At 30.4% G+C, this 19,613-nt stretch overlaps 1 protein-coding gene across 1 annotated transcript; it reads right to left on the reverse strand.

The window, feature by feature from the left end:
• Positions 1-8,428: 8,428 nt before the first annotated feature.
• On the reverse strand, positions 8,429-9,623 carry LOC111638098. The gene has a single exon (XM_023383740.1). The coding sequence runs from the start codon at positions 9,621-9,623 to the stop codon at positions 8,457-8,459; it is 1,167 nt and encodes a 388-aa protein (XP_023239508.1). The 3' UTR covers positions 8,429-8,456.
• Between the last annotated feature and the right edge of the window lie 9,990 nt (positions 9,624-19,613).

Raw genomic sequence — 19,613 nt, forward strand, 5'->3', positions numbered from 1 at the left:
ATTTTTGTCTTATACATGTGAATAGCAGATAAGTTTTCAGTAAATATGGTTTGATCTTTAAAGTTCGGTTTAGCGATTAATTTTTCTACTTGTTTAGCATTACAACATAACCTGATATCAACTCTCTCATGTTTTCCATTGTCTTTCCAAACAGAGTTGTTCGTTAGTTTAAAAACGTCCTTTTCAAAATCATTAGTTGCTTTGGTTCGCATTTCAGTATTCAGATCTATATATTTCTTCAACCAATCTGATTGCTTGAATTCTAATACTCTATGTATATTTTTGAGTTTCATCCCCATTTTGAAATATTGTTTTAGATTTCTATAATGAATTGCATATGTCTCTTTATCATATAAAGTGGTTAACAGCTTAGATTGTTTTGATCCATCTGGTAATCTGTTCTCTGGAGCACAAGGAAGATCAGAATGATAATCATGTAATTCTTTGTGATATTCCAGATGTTATGTAATAAATGATCTTTGTTTATGCTTCTGTTTTCTTAAAAAGACACAGGACAAACTTTGTTTCGAACTAACGTTCATCAAACGCTCTCGTTCTCATCTCGTCTTTTCTCACGAGAGTTATGAGACATTTATTAATAATTTAAGTAATTACAGTTGTAAAAAAAATGTATAAAAAACTAGATAAAATTAAATTATGGAGTATTTAAACAATAATAAATTTGTAAAACATAAATATGAGAAAATAACAAAAATCATAATATCCGCGGGGTGGCGACATCCATCACCCAACCATCCATCCTGCCCACCTTGAAATCCCTAGATTTCAAGATTATTTGAGTTTTCAGGCAATCTACATAGCTGATTGATGTTTCGAGTAAATATTCCGTCCTTTGTTTTTATATCGACAACTCTGACATGCCCATCCTTACCAGGGTGAGTTCTTATAATTCTAGCCAAAATCCACTTTGTAGGTGGTATATTCTTTTCTTTGACAAGAACTAAATCATTGTACTGCAGGTTTCTTCTTTTTTCTGTCCATTTTGGTCTATTTTGTAGTTGGCTCAGGTNCACAAGGAAGATCAGAATGATAATCATGTAATTCTTTGGGATATTCCATATCAACTTCTAAAATGTATCCAATCTTTGAGTCATCAGGAATTTTCATCAGGATTTCTTCACTCTCTTCAAGAGAAATATATATTTTTTCCAATACCATTCATCTCCAAAAAGAGAATAAGATAAATTCATACGTAAACAATTATTAAACCATTGAAATCCACCATATGGTAAATATTGACTCATAGCCCATCCATATAAGTTATTTGCATCTAGATACATCAAATAATTAGATTCCTTGTTTTTATCACAATCTTTCATATACTTGTTATTTGCCTTTTCACATTTCTTACAACATTGGGAGATTCCATCTGTTATTTCTTTTTCCAACATCAAAATCATAATATAATCAGTTAATAATTGTAATTCAACTTTTATTATTATTGTTGTATACTGGCACAATGAAGTGACCTCTTAACCAACACTTGGCAAGTTTTCCATCTTTATTTAGTTAGTACGTCGTGCTATACATTTGCGTTTCGGGTGTTCACCCCTTTTCAGCCAACTACACAAGCATAAAACAACACACAAAAAAAACCTTAATTAGCTATGGTCGAGCATAAACCAAACCGAACATAAAATCAATAAAAATTTTCTTTGTTTTTTTAAAAAATTATTAAAACATACTTCACTCCAAATTTCAGACACCTGACCAAATACATGGCGTATCTGTAGGCAGCCATAAAGGTCACACAATGACTATCATAAATGCCATTCCTGTACACTTTTTACAATAACACAATCGGTCTTTTCAAAAATCCCAATTTCTAACGTACAGGCAGAGTGATTAATAAACAATAACTATTCTGTAACAATTCTTGTAATAACTCAGGATTTATTTCTTCATAATTTGAAGTTTAGACTATTTACAAAAAGTCATAATTAACTTTTGAGTCCATCATTATTCTGTAACATAAATCCAAGTAAGCTACCATATAGAAATTCATCATACATTCAGACTTAAATTCCTGTTAATACAATTTTGATATTTGCTCTTTATTATTTCAATACTTTCTTTGAATTTTCTATCATATGCTCTTTTTTTTCTTTATGCAAAATCTGTATATTTAATTGATGAATATTACAATTATTAGTTACACAGTGATCATAAAAAACTGAATTTAAGCGACTATATTTTAAATCCGATATATGCTCTTTTACGCGTGTTTTTGATGTTCTATTTGTTTCACCTATATAAAATACTATTAATTTCACAAGTGCAGGGTATTTTATATACAACATTTTTCATTTCGCTTTTGTTTTCTATTTGCTTTTGTGGACGTTGTTTTGCATTTAATCGGGATATTAGATTTTTATAGTTTGGGGTAGCTTTGTTGTTTTTTCTTTTTTGGAGTTCCTTATCAATTCTTTTATACTTAGATATTTAACTTTTGGTTTTATTTTTTCTTTTTCAACAGGTGAAACAATACTATTATCTATTTTTTGTTGCCAATCATTAATTAATCTAGTAGGATATCCATTTAAGCTAAATTTTCTACGTAAATCGTTTATGTATTTATTTTTTTGTTCACTAGTTCTATTATATTTTTATATTCCATGTAAAAAATATTTTTTTTTATATACAAAGGTATATTAGAATGATAATTCAATGTTTTTTTCAATTGAAAATTGTTTTTTAAAAGGTTCAAACATTAACCTATTTTCTTTTCTAATGATAACTACATCTAAATACCTTATGCTATTATCAGTTATTTTTTCTTTTTCAATAGTAAATTGAATTTCTGTATAAATACTATTTATTAATTTATTTATTTCTTTAATTTTTACTTCAGCTTCATCATACGCAATCAGAACATCATCGATGTATCTTCTGTAATAGTGTATGCCAGGAATATCTTTAATTTTTATATCTATTTCAATCATTATTAGTTCAGCAAGTTTTGTTGTTTTTAACATAGCATCCCATGATAATCCAGGTGCTGTATAATACCATGCTGGGTCCAATTTATAAGTTTTCATGCATACATCTGTAAAATTCTCAGATGTCTGCTAATATTAAAACATCTGTTTTTACATACAGATCTGAATATCCACCCATATTTCTAATCTTAAATGCTTCCATAAATTTAAATGAATCTATAAACCTAACTTTCATTTTTCCAATTTTCTTACTAAATGATATATATCGCTTTTCATTGTTTGGTATCAAATCAATTTTCTCTTCATCATATCCAAGTTCTTTAACAAATAAATGGGCATTATATCCAGTTAGATTATGAATGAATACTGGTATAAACTTAGGGTTTTGATAATTTAAATTACATTGGTTATGGGCAGGGCCCCTATACCTGCCTGTCAAATGATCATGATCTTTAACTTTATCTTCTTTTATCTCCTTAACACATATATGGCAGATATTAGTATTTTTATAATGTTTTTCATCTTCTACAGTCATATTTATTGGGTTAATGTCTTTATATATCTTTTCAATTTCCTCAACTTCATTTTTCAACATCTCTACAAACCTCTTTTACCGCATCAGGTCCTCTGATACAACTGGTTCCTTAGTCTTTTTGAAGATACTTTATGTAATAAGAAAAACTCATTGGTTTATGTTTCTGATATTTCATTGTATAAGACTTAGATGGATCTGGTTGACATGTTTCCGTTTTCTTAGTTAATCATTCAAAATCAGCATATATCACAAATGAAATCCTCATTGATTTATTAAAGTTATTAAACTGAATAGAACTTTTCGAAGGTTTAGGTACTACAATATTTATTGCCTTTTTTATCTCTACAATCGATTTCATTGATCTTTAGTTTATCTTCATCATTAAAAAAGAAATACATTAGACATCTTTCACATATAAGAATCTTACTTTTACGTTTTGTTATTTGTAATCTGACTAACCTAGATAGATCTTTTATCAAACAGTAATGTGATTTTTCTTCATTTTTTTATATATAACAGATTTACATGCTTATCTTATTTTGTTATTCTTAGAGGATACACTACATTCTTCTCATCATAACTACACTGCTGGCCATTAAAATTGCAACACCAAGAAGGAAAGCAAATAAAACAAAAATATTTATTGTACATAAAGAGTATGGCATGAAGACAAAATGATTAAATTTGCAAGCAGTTTGGGGGTTTACAGGGGTGCAAAATTAGTAGACACAGTTGCCACCCCTGGCAGCTAAAACGGCCCTTATCCGGTTAGGCATGGAGTCAAACTGGGCTTGGATGACAGAAATGAGCAACTCGTTCCATGCTGCTTCAAGTCTATGCTACGCTTCATCGACTGTATTAGCAGGAGAGGGGTGGCGGGTCAGTCTCTCAGCAACCCATGACCAGATGTTTTCAATTGGTGAGAGATCTGGAGACCGTGCAGGTCAGGGCAACAATCGAATACCCTCTGTATCGAGGAATGTCAGAACATGACGTAGAACATGAAGTCTTGCATTATCTTGTTGGAAGATGGCATTTCGCAGGCCTCGAAGATAGGGCACAACCACTGGACGTAAGATGTCAGAAATGTACTATTCTGCGTTCAAATTACCGTCGATCCGAACTAGAGATATGAGTGTCATGTACCCAATGGCTGCCCATATCATCACATCAGGTGCAGGGCCCCTATGCCGATATCGAATGCAAGCAGGTGACGAGCAATCTCCTCGGAGCCTCCAGACACGTATACAGCCATCAGAATGCTGCACGCAGAACTGGGACTATCTGAAAAGACGACATTGTGCCACTACTGTATCTAGCTTTGTCGTTGGGTGCACCAGAGTGGCCGTCTCTCTCTATGCTGCATTGTCAAGGGAAGCTGAAGTAATGGTCGCAGTGCTGACAGTCCACTCTGCTGCAAACATCGTTGCACCGTAGGAGCAGATGCTAGACGTGCTGCAAACAAGCTCATTTCCTGACTAATGGTCCGTGATATGGTTGTACGGTTTTGCATGGCTGACCTCACAATATGTCTGTCCTGTCGGGCATTAGTCATGGGAGGGCATTGATATCCTGCATGCTGTTCAGTAAGACCCTCAGCAGCCCATCGATTCCATATTCGCATGACAGTGGTTGGATTTCGACCAGTGCGAGTGGCAATATTATGGAATAATAATCCACACTCTCAATAGGCAACAATCCTGCCTCTATCGAATTCCGACACTTGCTGATAAGCATTTCTTCTTCTTATTCGAGGCATAACACGATATTCTGATGAAACCTCGACCTTACAAAGCGATTTCCGAATGAGAAATCCACTGCACAACTTTTCTTTTATGCAGTGCTTCAGATGTCGTTTGTCCCTCCTGCGTCGTCTAAATACGCTGAAATACTAATCATTTGCATATTCCAACCTCTTCTTCCTTTCATATGATTTTGACATTCGTACGATCATTCCTTCCTGGTGTTGCAATTTTAATGGCCAGCAGTGTATAAACATTCACTGATATATTCAATCTTTTTTCACATTTACCTATATCTTGTAAAAAGAGAGGTGATTTGATTCCTTTAAGTTTTTCTTTAATTTCATCAATGTTGTAATTACTAACTCAACCAGGATTGTGATTGTACTACCTACTGGATTTAAATATGCAGCGATGCAATAAGCAAAACATTCTTAATATTCATTCTTAATATTCAATACGGTTCTCTTTGATATGTTTTTTTGATAATACAATGAAGGATGATCCACTAAATGGAACATATTTATTAATTCTTAACTCTAAATTATATATTTCTATTAAAGTCCATCCAGATCCTTTTGTTTCAAATTCATCCATCTCTCTTCTTAGTTTATCAATCACATTATCATAAAAAGTATTCAAATCTGTTGTTGATAAAATAATCTTATTCTCTGTTTTAAATGAAAAGCCCATGTTCTCATTTTCTCTTTGATACTCGCAGAAAAATTTGAAATTTACTTTCAGATCCATTTTTTTTCCGTATCTCTTATATCTTTCTAATAACTACGAGGGTCGTCCCAGAAGTACCGACCTGACATAGATGGCGGTACTTGTTTGAAAAAAACGACTGTGTTCGAAAATATCAACGTTATATATAAAGCTTAAGTTTGAAGGTTGAAGACGTTACGTTGTATAGTACTTTTTGGCAGCCATAAATAGTGAACAATCTCAGTGAATTTGTAAACATGGAAAAAATTTGTGATTGTTATGTGATACAATACTTTCATTTGAAAAGTTTCTGTCCAACGAATATTAAAGCTGAGCTAGATTCTACGCTGGGGGAGTCTGCTCCCTCGTTTACAACAATAAAATGTTGGGTTGCAGAGTTCAAACGAGGCCGTACGAGCTGCCAAGACGAACATCATAGTGGTCGACCAAGTGAGGTGACCATGCCAGAAATGGTGGAAAACATCCACAAAATTGCATTGGATGACAGTCAACTCAAAGTGTGAGAGCTAGCAGACATGGTAGGCATTTTAAAAAGTGCTGTACATCGCATTTTAACTGAAAATTTGGACATGAGAAAGCTGTGCGCAAGATGGGTGCCGCGTTTGCTCACAGTAAGACAAAAACAGCGTCGTGAGAATGTTTCAATCGAGTCTTTGGCAATGTTTCGCAGCAACAAAGCCGAGTTTTTGCGTCGATTCATAACCATGGATGAAACATGGGTCCATCACTTTACACCTGAGACGAAAAACAGTCGAAACAATGGACTGAAAGGGGAGAATCAGCTCCAAAGAAGGCAAAAACAGTTTTATCTGCTGGCAAGGTCATTGCGTCAGTTTTTTGGGATACGCCCAGGAAAAACAATCAACGGCAAGTATTATGCAAACTTATTGCAGCGCTTGATTGATGAAATCAAGAAAAAACGGCCACTTTTGGCGAAAAAGAAAGTGTTGTTTCATCAAGACAACGCACCAGTTCACACATCCATTATTGTGATGGCCAATATCAATGAGTTAAGGTTCAAATTGCTTCTTCACGCACTCTATTCGCCAGATTTAGCTCCCTCGGATTATTTTCTCTTTCCAAACTTAAAAAAATGGCTTGATGATAAAAGATTTGCCAACAACGAAAAGGTGGAGTCTGCGGTTGATGGCTATTTGAGAAGCTCAACAGTTCTCACTATAAACAGGGGATCGAAGCTATTGTACATTGCTGGAAAAAGTGTATCGAGCTAAAAGGAGACTATGTTGAAAAATAAAGATATGTTTAACCAAATTTTGTGTGTCGTCTTTGTTAGGTCGGGTACTTCTGGCACTACCCTCGTATCTCTCTCACATCTTCTAAAATTTCTCTTGGTATGATATGATCAGATATATTCCTAATCGAATATGTTTTTAATCTTGATTCAAATGCTGTCTCAATCTCTTGGATAGCTTCACTTTTATATAAGGCATTCTTATGTTCTCTTTTTTCAATGTGGAAATTCTCATAGGTTGGTTAATGATTACAGATGCCACATTTTAATTGCTTTTCCTTTTTTTTCTTGGTTTTGTTATATCATCATCATGAAAGTAAAACATATTACTAAATTTATATCTCTCTATAAAATCAATTAGGTCTGCTTTCCTTAATCTTGAATAACTTCTAAGATTATTTTCTCTACAAAATTGTCGCTATTGACGAACAGTTTGTGATTGTAATATTTGTTACATTTATTAAGAAGAAAAATATTTTTTCAACATTAAACACACCTTACAAATATAACCATATCCATCAGTATTCCTTTTATCTTTGTGAAATTCATCTAAAGATTTTTCCTTCTTGCAATCACTACACTTTTTAATTTTATTTAATCACATTCTATGAATATCAGTTTTCAAATTATTCTCTAAGTAAGATTTAAAAATTTTTTCATCACATTCACATTCTATTAATTCTTGTTTTTTGTCTTTGGTTTTAGCATAATAAGTTTTATAGTGGCATAGTAAACACTAGTATTGTGTTTTATTCCAAAGACACATGGCAAATTTTCCATCAAATTCTTTTATTAGTTGAGTCGATATGGTACATTGTTTTGTACTCGTTTCGGGCTTTGCCCCTCTTCAGTCAACTAAAATACAATATATATATATATATATATATATATATATTAACTTATTACAGTGGAGAATTTACATAAAACAATGAGTACATAAACGATATATAGACGTACCTTTTGGTTACACTTTGTATAATTTAAAAACATGTAAAATCTGCTTTAATCTTTGTAAAACTAGTATATATTATAAATTAAAAGGTTAAAATATTCTAAAATCTTCTCTTATAGGCATATTTCGATACAACACAACTGTAAAAAATTTTTAGCTGTTTCCTCCCCCTTTTTACCTTCCACCCCCTTTTTATTTTTTCTTATGCGCTGGTATCTCAAGTGTTGCCATGTATGACGTTCGATAGTAGAAAAAAAAGAAAAAAATATTATTATAAAAATATTATTTATAATATATTAATCCAGTTTTCGTTTATTTTAAGACTTAAGTTTTTATTTATACTGTCTTTACTTTTCATGATTTCTATGGTTTCTTTAAACTTTCTGTTGTACGTTAATTTTTCTTTATGCAGTATTTCTACGTTATCTTTATCTATATTACAGTTGTTTATAGTACAATGTTCGTAAAATGCAGAATTTATTCTATTGTATTTAAGATCTGCTATGTGTTCTTTCAGTCTAGTTTTTACTTTTCTTTTTGTTTCTCCTATGTAATGTTTTTTGTTTGCGCAGGTACACGGAATTTTGTATACTACACCTTGGTTTTCGATCGGTATTTGCTGGTTTTTCTTCTGGTTCGTGGTTAACAGTCTGCTTTCCATTTTTTGATATGATGGTGCTAATTTGTAGTTTATTTTTTCTATTTCTGCGCTGATTTGTTCATATAAACCTCTAATATATGGAAAGTTAATATATTTTGTTTTAGTTACTTGTTTATCTTTATTTTTACATAGGTTTCTGGGGTCTTTAATTCTGGTTTCCCATTGTTTTAGTAATCTTTGCGGAAATCCTGCTAAAAGAAACTTCTTCCTTAATTCCATTAGATCTTCGTTTATATGTGCTTCTTGGCTTGTCCGGTTTATGATTTTGTCGTATTCCATTTTATATATATTATATTTAATGTATGACGGAATTTTTGATTGATATCTTGTTGTTACTTGGTTAGAGCTCGGTTTCTTGAATGTTCTATATTCGAGATGATGTTTTAATCTTGTTATTGTAATATCTAGGTAGTTAATGCTTTGTCTTGTTATATCTTCGGTCTCTATTTTAAATTTTATTGCTTTATGTATACTATTTGTCTGCTTGTTAATTTCTTCTATCTTAATTTCTGTTTCGTCATATATTATTAGGATGTCGTCAACGTATCTTTTGTAGAATTTTATTCCTGGTATGTTACATATTATATTATCTATGTCTATCATAATTAATTCGGCAAGTTTCGGGCCGATTACGGATCCCATACTTATCCCATCTGTCTGAGTATAGTATTCTCCGTTGGTTTCGAAATAGTTACTTCTATATGTAAATTCTATTAATTCTATTATTTCTTTGTTGACGTCTAGGTTATTAAGCTTTTCTTCTATTAGATCCCAAGTTATTGATGGGTACATATCAACTATGTCGAGGCTTGCTATTCTATACTTTTCTTCTATATTAATTCTGTTTAGTTCTTTTATGAGTTCGTCTGCGTTTTTAATTGCAAGGTGTGAGTTCTGGTATTTTTTAAGCTTTTGTTTTAGAAATTTTTCCAGATTATATAACGTTGAATATTTAAAATCTATTATTGGTCTTACTTTTTCTCCTGTCTTGTGCGTTTTATGTTTTATATTTAGTTTTGGTATACGGTTATTTTCTTCGTTTAGTATGAACCATTTTTCTGTTTTAGTAATCTTGTTAAGTTTTTCGAGTTTATTAATTCTTTTCTTAAGTTCTAAATGTATTACGTCTATAGGGTTTATAGGTAGCTTTTTAAAATTATTATTGGTTACAATTTCTTGTTTTTTATTTCTTGTCCATTCTTGGTTAACTATTACTGTTTGTTTTGATTTTTGTTCTTTGGAATGAAACACAATACTAGTGTTTACTACACCACAAATATAAAACAGGACAAGGTTTCAAAAAACAAAACAAAAAAAAAGTTTTATAGTATTCATTAGTACAACCTTTACACCATAGAAAATATCCATCTCTAGAATTATTATCTTTACTATATTCTTCGAAGGGTTTATTTATTTTACAACGATTACACTTTAATAAGGAAAAAATTTTGTTTAATATCTTGCGTCATAAAAAATGTTAATATAAAAAAATATCAGACTTATCAACCCAACTATTAAATGAATCAGGATATCCTAATCACTTAACTACATATTTATTTAGTTTTATTTATTTAAGGAAAAGATTTATTTCCTTTCTATCTTATTATATTTCACTAATTCATTTTCATAAAAAGTTCCTTTAATATCTTCATTATTTAAATCTTTAATTCGATAAGTAATTGAATCCATCTTCATCACTTCAGATATTATAAATATTTCTTCTGTGAAGGAGGGTAAATAACCTTTTTTAAATGGTTGTTTATATATAGATATTCTAACCGTATCACCAAATGAATATTTAGGAGACTTACGAATATTTTTAGGTTTAAATAAATTTTCATAAACTTTCGATTTATTATCTTCTATACTTGCTTCTACAGGAGTCATTTTTATTGATAAGAGTTGTTGTAATTTTTATTTATCTAAAACATCTAACCATTTTTTAGTGTTGTTAGCAGTAAAATATTTCCACATTTTCGTCTTTAGAGTTGTATTAAATCTTTTGACTACTGAGCATTTTATTTCTATATTTTCTGTAGTAAACTAATGAATATTATTATCTTTGAACAACAGTTACGTCACTTTATTAATAAATTCACTTCTTTTATCCGTTTGTAGTTTTTCCGGTTTTCTTTCCTTAAATATTTTAGTAAATGCTTTGGATATTTCTTCACCCGTTTTCTTTTTAATTGGAATAGCCCAAGCGTATTTACTAAATATATCAATAACAGTTAATATATAATTAGTATTATCATTATATCTCTTTAATTTCCGCATATCCACTAAATCTGCTTGCCATTGATCATCAATGTGAGAAACAAAAGTTGTTGTTCTATTAAATTTTCTTATAATTGGTTTATGTTCAGTATATTCATCCTGTTGATGTAAAAATTCTTTAATATCTTTTCTTAGTAAACCAGTCTTTCTTTAATTCATTTATACTACAGTAACCAGTTTCAGGATTATAATAAACATCTCTGATCGAACTCATAAAAAAAAACAGCTTTTTAGTACCACAAACGGCAAATGTTCCTTTTGCTATAGGTTTATTATTTTTTGTTCTTGTTTCTGTAATATTTGTTTTTGTTTTCTTTTTACACTTTAAACAATACATGAGGCTATTTATATTGGGAGAAATTCCAAGGCCGAATCTCTTCTTTGCACAAATGATTGGTTTAACAATTCCTCTATCTATTCTTTCTCTAAGTGAAGGGTTTTCTATAGCATGTAATTCATTTAACATATTTTTATCACAGATTTCATTTCTAGTTTTTGTATCTATTTTTCAAATAACAAATATCATGTCTATATGCAGTTTCATCTACTTTGTTTATTGGTTTACTCCATGACTTGTAGGATAAATCAGGAATTAATCTAGTTTTTCCCCATAATAGTTGAGTTCCCAGACCTGTAAATGAATAGCCAGGTAAATGCATTTCGAATGGTAATCTGTTTATCATATCATTAACAACACCTTTTCCTTTCTTCATTTATTTATTCAAAAATTTATAACCATTCAGTTGTGCTTTCTTTGTATATTTCTCTAATGGAAAATATTTCATATTTTTAATAAAATGTTCTTCTCTCAAATACACGTCAGATTCTAATATTCTCCCAGCTTTGAATAGATTAAATAACTGTTTATAAAATTTAAATGCTTGCTTGTGTTCCTCTTTTCTTTCCGACAGTTTTAACGATTTAGCTATAACTTCAATTATTCAGGCTCCCAAGCTTAATACTGCTAATGGAACTATAACAAACGCAGATAGACCTGAAGCACTAAATATAAATTTTCCAAGTGAAAAAAAAAAACTTTTATTTTATTTACACATTCTCTTCGATAAAGTCAATAAAAAACACACATAGAAAATAGACATATAATTTAAGTACACAAACCCCTCCAATACACATTTCTGTACAATATATATATCATTTATATATATATATATAATTTCTGCTTTTCACAATATATAAAATTATTGAGCTAACTCCAAGTCTTTTTTTTTTATTTTAGTATAAAAATAACAAGCACTATTTTATCTAACAATAAAATTAAGAATTCTCAAATGTCAGCTGCCGCATTAAAATGACAGGAAAAAGTAAATATCGAATAAAAAAGATTTCGTTACTAGAAGCACAAAGCAGCGTTCTTTTTTTTTCGAAGATTATTTTTCACTTTATCGAAAATAGTATACTTAAATAGCAAAACGCGATATTGCTAGGATAATTATTATGGCATTAGATTCAGTTAATAGTTCATCCTACGTAATGCCCTAATTTTAACCGGCAGATAGGAAGAATTGAGAAACTATCAATACTTGCATAGATCAAGGTATGATACTTCCAGGAACTAGCATTATCACTTCATCTGAGCGGAAAAGGCACGTAACGTTCCATCCGAAAACATTTCTTATAATATTTTTTGGTACAACAGGCAATTATTTTTTGATCAACCGACTTAAAAATCGTGACTAATCATAATTTGGCAACCACTCTTAACGTGATCCATCACTTGTTCTTTGAGTTGGCAGATTTGATCCCTCAGTTTGTTAACCACGTTACCCAGTTCACTATTTTCGTTTTTTAAAGCGGCTACTGTACTTTCGAAAACCTCCCCGTACAGGTAACCCCCGTATAACACGGCACTTCTATAGCACGGATTCACTCTAACACGGTTCGAGAATTGAGTGAAACCCTCGTACAACAGGAAATGTAATAAATTTTTACATACTTAAGTAATAATAGTTCACGAAAATTATTATTTTCGTGAACTATTAGTACTTAAGTATGTAAACCGATCAAAGATCGAATTAGTTGTGTTAGTCATATGAAACCGCAACGAGAGAGAAAAAAACGCTATTGATGTAAACGGAACGCGATAATTTTAAATGATTTAATTAATAATTGTAAACAAACGACCTCCAGTAGAGATGGACCTTTGAAAAGTCGCTCATATGCACATAATTAGAACTTAGAAATTTTGAAAAGAGAAAAGATTAATGTCGAAAAAGAACATCGCGTCGTGTCGTTAACGTCACAGACTAGACAACAATGGTGGAAAATATGAGCGCAAGTTTCAAAGTTTCATCAACATTTTGCATCCAGAGTTACGGATGGTGTCAAGTAGATTCTTCAAGGCGGATCTTTCTCGTGACTCGAAAAGCAATCGTTTTTCGCTTAGAAACAGACAAGGGAGTCAATCAGAAAACAAATTAAAGAACAGAGATTGATATAATCCCCGATCTTCGAGGACAGGGGACTTCTTCCGTAACTGTGCTACGGACTACCTGCACTCCAACAAGTCCGAAGCGATAACTCTGTGTGTCGATGCACAGAAGACTAAGAGTCCGCACTAGTGTCCATCGAGAGAGCCGTGCCGCTGACGCCTACTGACAAGTCTCCTTACCTGCAGCAGCCCCGGGGCCCATCTCCGAGTGACGATAGATAAACATCTACGACGTCCAAACAGTCGATTGTAGCTAGACAATATTTGTTCCTAGGTGTAAGTTAAATTTTATGTTTAAAATAAACGGGTTTTTGTGAGATTCTTGTCATCTGTGTCTCCTCCGCCACACCCACACGCGTTCGACCCTTGATCATTCTGTAAGTTCGCCGATTCCCCCCAGGAAGTCGGCGAACTTACACATAACACGGCAATTTTTTGGAACGTAACTACCGTGTTAGATGGGGGTTACCTGTACACTAATTATATGATAATGATTATAGCTTTCTGTAAACATATTTTCTTTTCTAAGTATTCTTCCATTTATAAAGGAGTAAAATTACGTCCATACTTTATCTTTGGGTTTTTGAGATCTAGCATAAAGAAATCATATGGTTTTTGTGTAGCTTTACTATATAAATTTTTACAAAATGATCCATATATTTCTCTAATTATCTGTTTAATTTGTCTTGAATTTTGAAGAAAATAATATAATTACAGTTTCTTCTTATATCAATTGGTGTTGAATAATAGGATTGAAATACGTAAATAATTGAAGCATTTTTCTTCCTTCCTCTGATAAAGAAATCTACAATTTAAGATTGATTTTTTTTTCTGTAATAAAATCATCAAAAATAATCAGATTTTTTATCGATGGATCTAAACGTTTTATCGATGTCAATCATATCCTCTATGCTGGAACAAAATAACGATTCCTTTTTAAATTTTTTAAATAACTGTAATAACTTTTTATTTTTTACGCTCAATATATCTTATTCTCCCAACTCATCAAATTGAGTATAGTTTTCTTGAAGTTTTTCATATTTTGGTTCATTAATATCTTTTGCACATACATATAAAGCATAAAAATTCAGTTGATCATAAATTAGATTTAATAAGAGATTTGTTTTTCCACATCCTGATGGACCAACAATTGAGTCTGGATGGATGTTTAGGTAATAATGGATTCTGATTTGGACCTTCGTATTCATCCGGTTCTGTATAATCTTTTATCTTAATCATTTATTTGTTTAAACATTTAAGCTTGTGCTAAATGATATTTCAGCTTGAGCTAAATGATATGCTAATTTTTTAGCTTAGTAAATGGATAAGACAAAGAAAGCGTTACTTAGTTTACCTAAGCAGAACAGAGCACTAAGAAAGAAGAATGAATAACAAATATTTGGTAAAGTAAAATATGAAAAAAGTCTTTCAGAGTTTCATAAACCAGTTACAGAAAAATTAGAGGTTCCTATACAAGATGTTAGACAAGATTCAAAAGCTATAAATAGCATATTCATAATATAACAATTCCTTCTACCATTGATTCATCACTTCCTTCACTTCCTCAACTTCCTCCTGAAAGAGAATCAACTTTACTTGAATCCACACCAAAAAAGAAGTATAGATATACTGCTGAAAACTTAGATGAAGGATTAGATGTTTCATATTTAGAGCAAAATAGTTTTACTCTTCCTTCACAATTAGTTAATAAACCCAATGAAATAGAAGAAATGCTTGAAAAAGCTGAAAGAAGAACGAAATAATTAGGTCCATTTAAAGCAAAAGTAAATAGAAAATTAAAGAAATCTACAGTTGATTTTCAAAGAAAAGCGTTAGAAGAGCAGTTAAATTTGTATCAGTCTGATTTAGATTTATTTAAACTTCATAGAGAAAAATTAAAAGTTTTAAAGTCTTTTTCACAGTCATTTAAAATTAGTGGAGAAGGATTAGTTAGTGAATTAGAGAAGTTAACTGATAAGCTGTTAGGTGGAGATAAAAAGTATATAATAAAATTGTTAAAATTCTTGATCTATTATTAAATTCGGGAGAAATAACAGCGGATACGGTGAAAGAATATTATCAAAATTTTTATCTAATTAAATGAGTAATTATATCTCAGCGAATCTCAAAAAAATAAATTGAAACCAGCCTTTAAGAATGGAGAAGAAATATATTTACAAATAGATAAATCTAAACCTCCTAATCATGTTTTTAACAAAAACTCAAATAAAAAATATCAATGAAGGAAAGAGAATAAAAATAAGTAGAACGCAATTAAAAAAGAATGGAGGCTTCTTACCATTTTTAATTCCTATTCTAACAACTTTTTGCTACAGGAACTTTATCAGGCGCTGGAGGACGGGGAGCAAAAAAAAAAAAAAGCATTAGATAAAGTAACTGGATCAGGATGTAATAAAAAAAACAAGGTGTCCTACTTCTTACCAAAGCTCCTTTCGGTCCAATATGGCCAAATTCCAAATTAAGGGGGAAAGGAGTGATTTAGAATTGGCAATATCCAACGAGACGATAAATGATAATATAAAAAACGAAAAAGGTTTTAGAGGTGTGTTTACAGTTGATCTATTAACGAAAACAATTAGAAAATTTGAAAACGGTATAATTTAGATATTTCAACTGGAGATGGAACACATTGGGTTTGTTATTATAATGATCCTAAATATCCTTTTGTTGAATTCATTGATCCTTTTGGAGAATATAAGTTAAAAAATGTAAGATTGAAAAGAGATAATTCCAAAAGAAATCATAAAATATTTAAAAACATTAAAAAAGAAATAAGATATAACTCTAGTTTTCTTCGGAATCCAACATCTGTTACATGTGGTTACTATTGCATGAAATACATAGTAGAAAGAAATAAAGCTCCCATTGAAGTCTTTTACTCATTTACACAAGAACAGAGCGAGTTTAATGAGAATTTTATTTTATATAAATGAAACTAATTGTCTTAGATTCGAAAAATGCTGATAAATCAGAAGACTTTACAATCGAGTTTAAAAATCCAATACCCGTAAATAATTCGAAATTAGCTCTGAAATTAATGTGTATGTGAATTTCTTCGGAATCCAAAATTGATCTGAGTAAAGGTAAACTCCACGAGTTATTAGGTTTCGAACCAAAGATATATGAAGATGAAGAACAGAAAGGAAAATATATAGCAAATATTTCAAAAGGAATCGATGATATCCATATTCATTGCGATATAATCAGTGGAGTAGAGTACAATGATTTCACGAGTGATATTATTTATTCTTTTACACCGTCTCATCCACCTGGAAGTTTGACAAAAATTGAAGAGATTAATCCCATATTTGTGGACATTAATAGAAATCATTATATTTATAGAATTCGGATGTGGATAACTGATCAGGATGATAATTTAATTGACCTTAATAAACAGAGTTGTTTTTCGTTTAATTTTAGACTAAATAAATGAATTATAATAAACATAGACTGTTAGTTCGAAGTAAAAAATATTATNTTTTTCTTTATGCAGTATTTCTATGTTATCTTTATCTATATTACAGTTGTTTATAGTACAATGTTCGTAAAATGCAGAATTTATTCTATTGTATTTTAGGTCTACTATGTGTTCTTTCAGTCTAGTTTTTACTTTTCTTTTTGTTTCTCCTATGTAATGTTTTTTGTTTGCGCAGGTACACGGAATTTTATATACCACACCTTGGTTTCCAGTCGGTATTTGCTGGTTTTTCTTCTGGTTCGAGGTTAACAGTCTGCTCTCCATTTTTTGATATGATGGTGCTAATTTGTAGTTTATTTTTTTCTATTTCTGCGCTGATTTGTTCATATAAACCTTTAATATATGGAAAGTTCATATATTTTGTTTTAGTTGCTTGTTTATTTTTATTTTTACCTAGGTTTCTTGGGTCATTAAGTCTGATTTTTCATTGTTTCAGCAATCTCTGCAGAAATCCTGCTAGAAGAAACTTCTTTCTTAATTCCATTAAATCTTCGTTTATATGTACTTCTTGGCTTGTCCGATTTATGATTTTTTCGTATTCCATTTTATATATATTTATTGTATGATGGAATTTTTGATTGATATCTTGTTGTTACTTGGTTAGAGCTCGGTTTCTTGAATGTTCTATATTCGACATGATGTTTTAATCTTGTTATTGTAATATCTAGGTAGTTAATGTTTTGTCTTGTTATATCTTCGGTCTCTATTTTAAATTTTATTGCTTTATGTATACTATTTGTCTGCTTATTAATTTCTTCTATCTGAATTTCTATTTCGTCATATATTATTAGGATGTCGTCAACGTATCTTTTGTAAAATTTTATTCCTGGTATGTTACATATTATATTATCTATGTCTATCATAATTAATTCGGCAAGTTTCGGGCCGATTACGGATCCCATACTTATCCCATCTGTCTGAGTATAGTATTCTCCGTTGGTTTCGAAATAGTTATTTCGGTATGTAAATTCTATTATTTCTTTGTTGACGTCTAGGTTATTAAGCTTTTCTTCTATTAGATTCCAAGTTATTGATGGGTACATATCAACTATGTCGAGGCTTGCTATTCTATACTTTTCTTCTATATTGATTCTGTTTAGTTCTTTTATGGGTTCGTCTGCGTTTTTAATTGCAAGGTTTGAGTTGTGGTAGTTTTTAAGCTTTTGTTTTAGATATTTTTCTAGATTATATAACGTTGAATATTTAAAATCTATTATTGGTCTTACTTTTTCTCCTGTCTAGTGCGTTTTATGTTTTATATTTAGTTTTGGTATACGGTTATTTTCTTCGTTTAGTATGAACCATTTTTCTGTTTTAGTAATCTTGTTAAGTTTTTCGAGTTTATTAATTCTTTTCTTAAGTTCTAAATATATTACATCTATAGGGTTTATAGGTAGCTTTTTAAAATTATTATTGGTTACAATTTCTTGTTTTTTATTTCTTGTCCATTCTTGGTTAACTATTACTGTTTGTTTTGATTTTTGTTCTTTGGAATGAAACACAATACTAGTGTTTACTACACCACAAATATAAAACAGGACAAGGTTTCAAAAAACAAAACAAAAAAAAAGTTTTATAGTATTCATTAGTACAACCTTTACACCATAGAAAATATCCATCTCTAGAATTATTATCTTTACTATATTCTTCGAAGAGTTTATTTATTTTACAACGATTACACTTTAATAAGGAAAAAATTTTGTTTAATATCTTGCGTCATAAAAAATGTTAATATAAAAAAATATCAGACTTATCAACCCAACTATTAAATGAATCAGGATATCCTAATCACTTAACTACATATTTATTTAGTTTTATTTATTTAAGGAAAAGATTTATTTCCTTTCTATCTTATTATATTTCACTAATTCATTTTCATAAAAAGTTCCTTTAATATCTTCATTATTTAAATCTTTAATTCGATAAGTAATTGAATCCATCTTCATCACTTCAGATATTATAAATATTTCTTCTGTGAAGGAGGGTAAATAACCTTTTTTAAATGGTTGTTTATATATAGATATTCTAACCGTATCACCAAATGAATATTTAGGAGACTTACGAATATTTTTAGGTTTAAATAAATTTTCATAAACTTTCGATTTATTATCTTCTATACTTGCTTCTACAGGAGTCATTTTTATTGATAAGAGTTGTTGTAATTTTTATTTATCTAAAACATCTAACCATTTTTTAGTGTTGTTAGCAGTAAAATATTTCCACATTTTCGTCTTTAGAGTTGTATTAAATCTTTTGACTACTGAGCATTTTATTTCTATATTTTCTGTAGTAAACTAATGAATATTATTATCTTTGAACAACAGTTACGTCACTTTATTAATAAATTCACTTCTTTTATCCGTTTGTAGTTTTTCCGGTTTTCTTTCCTTAAATATTTTAGTAAATGCTTTGGATATTTCTTCACCCGTTTTCTTTTTAATTGGAATAGCCCAAGCGTATTTACTAAATATATCAATAACAGTTAATATATAATTAGTATTATCATTATATCTTTTAAATTTCTGCATATCCACTAAATCTGCTTGCCATTGATCAT

The sequence above is a fragment of the Centruroides sculpturatus genome, unplaced genomic scaffold (genome assembly GCF_000671375.1).
Source record: "Centruroides sculpturatus isolate CEXI.00-Female unplaced genomic scaffold, Cexi_2.0 scaffold1180, whole genome shotgun sequence".
Lineage (NCBI taxonomy): Eukaryota > Metazoa > Arthropoda > Arachnida > Scorpiones > Buthidae > Centruroides > Centruroides sculpturatus.